At 43.1% G+C, this 9,931-nt stretch overlaps 1 protein-coding gene across 1 annotated transcript in view; it reads left to right on the top strand.

Moving 5' to 3' along the window:
- LOC109480638 (secretin receptor-like) overlaps positions 1-9,931 on the top strand; it is a 43,489-nt gene that overhangs the window by 12,529 nt on the left and 21,029 nt on the right. The window contains exons 8-12 of the mRNA XM_019782870.1: positions 1,838-1,907; positions 3,514-3,596; positions 5,369-5,410; positions 7,816-7,954; positions 9,879-9,920. Coding sequence (XP_019638429.1) covers positions 1,838-1,907; positions 3,514-3,596; positions 5,369-5,410; positions 7,816-7,954; positions 9,879-9,920 — 376 coding nt within the window. The remainder of the gene's footprint in view (positions 1-1,837; positions 1,908-3,513; positions 3,597-5,368; positions 5,411-7,815; positions 7,955-9,878; positions 9,921-9,931) is intronic.

Below are 9,931 nucleotides of genomic sequence, written 5' to 3'. Positions count from 1 at the left end.
CGGAGTAATATTTTACTCCGGAGCAACACGTTTATATCGATATATGTATAAATAGATGCAGACACGCACGCACACACGCACACACGCATACTCCGACTGTTATGTATATGCATATACGATATATATATATATATATATCTTTACATCATGCATGTGAGGATACACGATACGGGCAACCACGACAAATATACTTACTTGCTACAAATACACTTACTCCGGAGTAAAAATTTTACTCCAAAACGGAGTTATAGTTACTCCGGAGTAATATCTTACTCCAAAAATACTTACTCCGGAGTAATATTTTACTCCGGAGCAACACGATTATATCGATATATGTATATCGATAAATGTATATATGCACATACACACGCATACCCATACATACTCGATCTTCGCTCGCTGTCGACAGACTTGGACTTGGACGCAGGTTTGTCTCCGCAAGTGGGACTGGTTTCTCGCCGGTTTCTGTTGCCACTTTATACAATTTTCTGACCAACACCCACAGACCGTCCACCAATCGCCGTGAAGTACGTCACCTACTTCACATGTAAAGTACATGCAGACCAATCGACTACTCCGGATCCTCAGAGCAAGTCACCAACGCTTGCCATGCGGCCAATCAGCTACTACAGACGTTGACTTTAACCACGCCCCCACTTCATGATGCAATCCCGACGGTCCCGCTGTCATGTTGAATAGCTTACTGTCAAAGTAACAATGTCGGTAGGCGTGGTATCATCCTTCAAAAATCGTTGCCTTGACGACAGGTTTCCCAGGTTACCGGGGTCAAAAGTGCACACTGACCTTTATCTGACCCGCAATTTAGCTCATTAGCTAAGATTTGCATACATTCGTCTACATTTGCATACATCTGCATATCCTTAGCATAATGACGGTGACCTCTGACCCGCACCGCCTCGCACCGCCTGCGCCGCCTGAATAAATAATAGCAGCGTGTCGACTATAAACTACTTACATGTGACTCTCCCGTCACACGACACGTCAATTTCCTAGTAATTTCCTCCAAGCAGGTAGAGATTTCTGTTGTAAGAAGGGAAGAGGTAGGATGGAATTTTCATGACTTGTTTATTGAGGAATGGTTGGATATGTCTCTTAACGCTGACTTCAAAGAAATAAACAAAAAAAGACCAGACGACCCAGATCACATCACGCCATTGAACATAGAAGTACATCTATCATCATCACCATCCACTGTATTCTGCGTCTACAGTCATATGGAAATGTCCTGTAGCCGCATTCAGTCTTTGTTCATCTTTTTCCACCGTGTATCTATACATCCATATATACCAATAAATATATAATACCCGACACACCGTTGCCATGGCAATACATGTACATGTCCATTATCTTGCCGTTGAAGAGGTTCATCAGTCACGTACGATTAACAGTTAGTAGAACATTCGTCAATGTGACAATCAGTGACTGTTTTGAAAGTAGAAACACCTAACTCCAAATTTTCGATGTCAACTGTACATCTTGATCACCATCTTGGTTTCCATTGCCGTAGGTGCTCATGTTTCAGCCAAATAACCTGAAAGTGGCTTAAGTGGGCAAATAGACTTTTTTTTTCTTTTAGCTGGGCCTTTGTCATTATTTCATTTTGTCTTTTTGGGGGCCATTTTTTTGTGAAATGAAATTAAATTTCGATATGGTATATACCCATAACATATACTCAAAAAATACTACTTCGTCTTTACCCTGGCATGACCTCAACTTTAGTCTAGAACACGTGTTGAAATGCCCCACACCCAAAAAATTCACCAATATCTTACATTTATTTTATTACGTTTGGGTTTACTTTTCTGTTTGTTTTCAGCTGCTGGAGCGACAGTGCCCACCCGGAATACCAATGGTTTTACAGAGGACCGATATCAGTCACAATCGTGGTAAGGCTGGCCTGAATATTTAGGTAACGTGCACTAGAGCCCCCCCCCCCCACACACACACAAAAAAAAAATTATAAAACATGTTCAATCAACCAATCAATCATCCGCAAGCATCAGGTTGCATGCACAGGTTGCACCGCCAGGTTCTTATGTCTTCGGCACAGACCCTCCAGTCCGCTCTGGTGACACCCAGCTCCTGAAGCGTGTGGCAGACCTGGTCTTCGCATCTTCCTCTTGGGCAACCCCCAATCGATTTCTACCAGAAAAATCACTTGTTAAAGGCGTAGAGTAATAATCCTCTCTACTAGTAGCGGTAGCTGACCAGTAGGATAACGAGGATCCTTCACACTGTCAAAGGCACTCCCCTTACAACCCTCAACTGCTGCCTTCTTGTTTGTTTTTCCCCTCCATGAAAAAAGGGAGACTGGAGTAGCCTCTCTAGAGTGTTAGTCTGGGCAGGTGTATGGAGGCCCTGCGCTGCCCGAACAACAGGAACTTCTTTTGGCAGCTCCGACGTGGTCCAGAGGAACGCGAGACGTGACACCTGGCGGCGAAGAATGCCAAGGTTTTGCAGTCATCCGCCTCACGTCCTCCACTCTGGATGTTCTGTCTGGGTTTACTCTCATAGCCTTTCCCAGGGTTAGATATAGCCGCAAGGCAGCAGAGATTCGTAATCAGGGAGGTTATCCCCTAGACGAACTGCCTTCCAAGGCTGACGAACTCCGTCTCCTCGTGCCATTACTTATAGCTGGGGGCCTGGGTCACGGGCACCAGGGCGTTTCCACACGCCGGTGGGCAATGCGTGGCGCGCGTCTGGGTGCCGTTGGATGAATTGGACCAATCATCCTTACCCCTTACCCATTTTCCCCATTATAGATAGATGTAATATGACATTTCTCCTAATGTTTCTTCTTCTCCTTCTCCCGCTGTTACGTTCATGTGATTCAACTTCGTTTCTTTACTTTTTTTGCTTCAGAATTGTTTCCTAGAAGAGACGGTTACTACAGTTGGATGATGGAAGAGTCTTTTTATTCAGTTTTGGTATAGATTTTAAAATTTGTGTGGGTGTTTTGAGCTACCTCATTTTTTATGGTAAGAGCCTAATCTAAAATGGAGGAAAGGGTCTTTTGAATCGTTGGGAAGGCCCCATTTATGCCATTGGTCAATTTTGTATGAGCATGTTGTGTTTGCTTGCTGGCAGATATCAGCCTGTTCTAGTTCAATTATCATTGACATTTTGCATATGCTACTCAAGTATCAGTTACTCGAGCTGTTAAACGTGTACATTCTCTTAGCATCAACATTGTCTTGACTTTGCCTTACTTTGCTTTACCTTACTGTTTCCTTACTTTTGCTCTATCTTAAATGTGTCTTTACCTTATTTACATATCGCTTCATTGTTCCTGGATAGATAAATATCTATTGAATACAGATCTCATTCAGTCACCGACGGAAGGTATTGGGTGCTTCCTAAAACGCATGACTGTTCTTAAATTTTGTGTGGATACGTAAGTAACTGTTAAATTATCATATCATTACCTGTCATTTACATCATGTCTAACCTTCATTGCTGATGGTACAAGGATGTATAATCTGTAATTTTTAGGTGAACTTCCTCCTGTTTATCAACATCATCCGAGTCCTGGCGGAAAAGCTGCGAGGTGCAGCCACGGCAGGCTCCCACGACAGGTGCAGTGTTACTTCTGTATCCGTCCGTCGTTACACACACGTGTGGAATAGCTTATATCGCATGGGTGGGAGGTTTACCACATGGCCGTATTTCCCACACTTGAAAATAGCAACCGAATGATTCTAACATCTTTATGCAGGGTTGCACAGAACAAGCGGTCAAGGTCCTTTTCACACAAGAATGGAATTGTCCGGATCAAGCCGAATAGATTCGCTTTGATCTGGATTCAACCCGTAGGTAGACCAGACTGTAAAGCCTCGGTTACAAGCCACCGTACGTGCTTTTTGTCCGTACGTTTTTTGGGAGGCTACGTCTGCTACGTTTTTTTTTTCTGAAAACGTGGGGAAGGAGTGGCGTCGACGCACGTCACTCGCACGTCACTTGCACGGTTGCGCAAGGTGTAAGAGTGGGGTCTGCACGCCACGTCTGGCTGTGAGAGGTTGCGTGCATCGTACGTTGCGCAAGTGGTAAGTGAGTTGTACGTGCTTACAACGTACGATCTCTGTGCGATTGCAACTTTACCGTAAGAAGGCCGTACTCACACGTGCTTCTTCCGCACGGCACGTACGGGGCACGCGCGTCGCACGTACTCGCACGTACGTATACGGGTGGTGAATCCACAGACCGCAAGTAGAAAAAGTTTTACATGCACTTTAAGTTCTACGGCGTGTCTGCGTGCTCCAAAATCTGTAGGATTCCGTACAGAGGTGGTACTCACCACGCACGGATGCTCTACGTTTGCCCACGTTTTTGCACGTAGACAGCAGAAGCACGTACGGCGGGTTGTGACCGAGGCTTAAGCCAAATGTCACGGGATGTATCATGGGGTTAGCTTTTTGAACAAGAGTTTGGGAAAGATCAACTTCAAAGAGTCCACTTTTAATCGGCGTGTGTATGGTCCATTCATGGAGTGAGGCGATGTTGGGATATTTCTTTTATTAGCAGACTTTGGGATGATCAATTTCTGCCAAAAAAAGGTAATTCCATATGGAAAGCGTTTTGCGATCCTTCGTATGCTGTATACTTGCAAATGTCGGACTCTCTATAGCTAGAAGAGCCCATACAATAGGTATGGCTAAATTGTTATCACCTCCGAGGAAAAAGACGGTCATGTTGATAGTCATTGGTTGTGTGTTTGCATCAGTAACTCTCGGTTGAGATTTGGTTATCTATTCCATTTTAGTACTAAAAATTATTGCCATTAAAAATGCGTTAACGTGCTGACTACATTTACATGGGGCAGCTATTGGTAGAATGTAAGTCAGAGTTAAATTCTTCTCGAGTCCCGGACGGGCCAAAAAATAGCCCGGTAGCCGCGGGCTGTCCCACAGGACCATGTTGGGGTCACGCCCGAAAGTGACAAAAAAAAGCCCGGGAACTACCCGCCAGGGCCCCTTTTTCCAATTAGGACCGAAACTTTAGCAGTACTGTGTACAACCAACCAGTATTGTCCTTTATGCTGAGGTCACATTTCCAAACCGGGGCCCGGCCGGGCAGCTTTTGGGAACGAAAAGTACGGTATAACAGACAACAAAACACAGCAACGTTTTTTCATGATAATCATGGACACTATATCTATATACTCCTGATATGGATTGTTAATTTTCCTTTCATACAGACAGCCCGGCCGGGCCCCGGTTTGGAAATGTGACCTAAGCATTATTATGGGAAGTGACTTTTTACCCACCTCGTGAAACTATTCACTGACCATGTGTTTCCTTTTGTTTGAGATGTTTGTTAGTTTGACAGACATGTTCCTTTGGCATTCTAGTGGCGGCTTCCGTTGTTGCCACTGGCCGGACGGAATAAGCTGGTAAGTTTCTCATCTATCTTCATGAAGGACTTTCATTTACATGGGGCATCATCTATCTTCATGAAGGACACACAGGTGCTTTGACCTGTCTGAACACAAACTTACGTACACTCCAACACATAATATAAAGACACGCACTATTTATTATTAGACAGTTCCAGGGGAGGGGTATGTCTAACAATGGTATCCACCTTTTTGCCAATCTGAAACAATGTAAGTAGACATTATTGACCTATATGTCATTGGCAACATACAAAGTCACAAACCAAAATTAGTTTTAAAGATTCTCAATCAACAACATTTTACATTCCAGAACTATATACGCCCGATGTTTCCTAGAGCATCGCGCGAACTTTCGGGATCGCCGGTGACTAGTCGGTGGCGATTTTCGAGGTCGCAGAGCTCTTTTCCACCGTTTTACGGCCATTCGACGTCAGGCCGACGATTCCTGACCGTTCTATGCCTTCAATCGGACTATGGTCACTCGATCCTCGCGCGAGCTTCGCACAATATTCTGACGATCCCTTTCCATATCTCCCCTCACTTGTTAAAGTCGTGCGTGCGTCGAGCGAGCTTGGTGCCTGTATCAAAGGAGAGGTCGCTCTCTAAGTTTAGTTTTCTAGTTGTTAGTTCTCGATAAAACTTGGCGCGCGTGGGTGCATAATATCGAGTCACTGTGGCCCAACAAACAATTTCATTGCCATTGAGAATCCACCATGAGGCACGGTTATCCACCATGAGGCACGGTTATCCACCATGAGGCACGGTTATCCACCATGAGGCACGGTTATACACCATGAGGCACGGTTATCCACCATGAGGCACGGTTATCCACCATGAGACCCGGTTATCCACCATGAGGCGACGGTTATCCACCATATGACACGGTTATACACCATGAGGCACGGTTATCCACCATGAGGCACGGTTATCCACCATGAGGCACGGTTATCCACCATGAGACACGGTTATCCACCATGAGGCACGGTTATCCACCATGAGGCACGGTTATCCACCATGAGGCACGGTTATCCACCATGAGGCACGGTTATCCACCATGAGACACGGTTATACACCATAAGACACGGTTATCCACCATGAGGCACGGTTATCCACCATGAGGCATGGTTCTTGATCGCCCTGACGAGACCGTGTCTAAAGCAAATCTACGTTCTTGGATTTATCCAGGGATTATCGAGAACCATGCCTCAGGTCCCGCACAGTATTGGACACACAAGGGCATTTTCCCTTTCCGTGCTTGGGGACTGAGCACAGTTTTGGACATACACGGCCTTGCCCCTTTCCGTGCTTGGTGCGTGAATAACCATGATTTACAGCACTTTCGGGCACAGTTCTGGACAGTGACAGGCTGTGCCCCGTTCAGTACCCGCTCAGTGAGTTTCGGCAGACTCTCTTTTAGTTAAAAATGTGGTCATTATGTTAACCAGGACGTAGTGTATTTTGAGTAGTGTGGTAGTATTTGAGTTGGGTCTATTAAAGAATTCCTGTTTGTATTTCCATTATCTTCTGCTAGTCCGCTCCATTACTTTGCTAAGAACATTAGAAAGTTAAAAGATTTGCTTTTTAGATGGATAGTCTGTCTTACTTCGTCCGCGTGCAAAGGGCAACGCGCGATTTTCAAGCCCAAACAAAGCCCGATTCTCGGTCAATCTCAAAATCGGACGACCTTTCGCTGATCAACAAATACTGCCGAAGCTCGTGGATAAGATGACACAGGTTTGAGCAACAGAATCGCCAATTATACCTATAGAGATGGTGTGATCAGAGTCCCTACCCGTTGATACTCTGATCGTGATCTCTACCGGTAGTCTAGCTGATTTTAATAAGAAAATCCGATCGGGATCTCTACTGAAAGAAATACCAACTCTACCAGATCCCGATTCGAGTCTCGTCAACAGAAACTCCGATCGGAGTCACACATTGTCATATGCAAACACACGAAAACAAATAAGCATAAACACATTTACATGACATATTTATGTTACAGACACGGACAGACCATGTATATGTACATGCACACACGCATACACATTTATTCGAGATCTCAGACACATGCACACAGGCACTCATTTACCTCCCACACAAACACAGTCACATAACACATACATACGAAGTCATACGCATGCGCACATATACACGCACTCACATGAGTACTCCAAAGCAATATATCAAAAGATTGTTTCATGCACGAATGTCATGATCTGTTATGGACACTTTCTTACAAAAAAGTTACTATTCTAATAAAAGCTACAACCGTAGATTTTATTAGAATGGTAACTTTTTTGTAAGAAAGCGTTTAAGATTTAAAGATTACGGTTAAGAATTTCTTGAAGACACTGTCTCCGGTAAATAGTATCTATGTTTTGATCACAATCTGCTCCCAGGCGACTGGCTAAATCTACCCTAGTGCTGATTCCTCTGTTCGGGGTGAGTGGGATCATCTTCGTCTTCATGCCGCCGGACATCGAAGGAGACGCACAAGATGTTCGTCTTTCATTTGACCTTTTCTTTAACTCTTTTCAGGTAAGATTTACCGACATACTGATAACATATCCCTCATTTAATATAACAGAACAAGAAGAGGCTGTATTAAAAGAATGACTAATCTTCGTGGAACATTTGCTTTTGTCAGGTATAGATATTTGTTTTTGTATTGTTAATGTGTTCATTGTTGTCGGATGGATGAAATAGATTATTAAATAGCATGCTCCTCCCTGTGCTTGTGTCATTTCGTTACATTGATTCTATTTGGGGCTGAATGATTTTACAATGTGCAATTACACAGACTTAGAAAAGGTCAACAGATACCCTTTGACTCTTGTAACAGTAAATTACAAGTCAAAGCATATATAGCGAAAATTTCTGCACACCAAAAGACAAATGTATGAAGCCTTCCACGAATGTCAAGAACGGACTCTTCCATCAGCCCCATGTCCGAAACATTTCTAAAAATACGGACATTTTGTGTAATCACCCCTGTCCAATATTGAAATAAATACCCCCACCCACCCCCTTTTAAGAACATACAAAACATTTCGACACAAAATATACTATTGATCTGATCACCCCTGTTCAAAATTAGATTGCAAAATTATTTGGAATATGTAAATTATATGTAGTTACACGGGTGACATGTACCGGAAAAATTGCAGATACAACCACAACACTGCAGCTCATTTTGGTTGAAATACTAGTATTTAGTTTTACTGCCAAATACCACATTTCTGGTCATTTGGTCTTAATATGAGGGAATAGGAGCTCAAAATGTACATTCTTGTTTTGTCTTTTTTCTGGAACCCTATAACCTCCTTGACAAAGCACTTTTCACGGAGAAGTAAGAAGCTATCATAATATTTATGACTGGTATTATGAAATCTCCAGCCAAGGTTGAAATCTCCATCACATTTGTTCCGTTTTCACAGATTACATTACGTTGCTGAATAAGAAACCATTCATTTAATGTATAGACCCTGGCCATGTGCATTTGTTTCTAGATCCACTTATTGCTGTAACTTTCACATTTTGTCTGAATGATTGTCTAGTCATGTCTCGTGTATTTGACGTGTGGATATACATGTATGCCCTCAGTGTTCTTGTTGTCGACACGCCAGCTATGTTGTTATTTAATAGACACGATGGCAAAAGTGTGAGCATAACTTTCTAAGAAGTTTCATAATATTTTGTGTCCATGTTATGTGTCCAAGCATTTGTCTGGCACATACATGGCACTACTATGTCAAGGTGTGAACTTGCCTATTGTTCCCCTCAGGTAGTCTGGTACCTTGCTATCAGAGGCAATTAGAGTAAACAAAATGATTGGATATATCTTATCAAAACAAAGAGATCAGATTTCATTTCTGTAGAAAACAAAATTTCAAATTTTTTTGTTGTTTTTTGTTGTTGTTTAGAGTTAAAACTTTTGATCCAACACAATAAAGTTCTCTCACCTAGAACTTTCGACCAGTCACTTTGGTCTTCCTAAATAGACTGACCCAGTGAGGCTTGTCACGTGGCTTCTTTGAAGTGTGACGTCAACACTGGGTCAAAAAGGTATGTTGTTGCTGTTCGAAAGGTGCAACCATATGCAATGTTCTTGCAATGTTTGGAACATAGACAAGTTGCCCTAAAATATTCAGGTGGGCCTGTGGTTGTGAAACATTTGTCAAGGCGTCCGAGAATATTAATATTAACGTATAAAAGAATGATTAAACCCGTCAGCACGGGCCCCCTGGATGTTATGGAGTCCTCCTTGCTGAATACATATACCTGAGGATTGCCTAGAAGTAATAAGATGCAGTTCTCCCAACAGGTCTTTAGTCGGACATATGTGAGTGAAGCAATGATGTTATGATAAAGTGCTCTAAGGAAGGAGTTTCGTTTATTAAAGTGCGTCGTTTCAATCAGGTTGCAGAAAAAGTCTTATTTTGTTCTCTTTTTTCTGATGCAGGGTTTTTTTGTTGCAGTGCTGTTCTGTTTCCTGAATGGGGAGGTAAGCTTTCC

The sequence above is a fragment of the Branchiostoma belcheri genome, unplaced genomic scaffold, assembly GCF_001625305.1.
Source record: "Branchiostoma belcheri isolate BF01 breed outbred unplaced genomic scaffold, Haploidv18h27 scaffold52, whole genome shotgun sequence".
Classification (NCBI taxonomy): domain Eukaryota; kingdom Metazoa; phylum Chordata; class Leptocardii; order Amphioxiformes; family Branchiostomatidae; genus Branchiostoma; species Branchiostoma belcheri.
The sequence above is the reverse complement of the archived record's forward strand: the minus strand, read 5'-3'. Positions and strand labels throughout refer to the sequence as shown.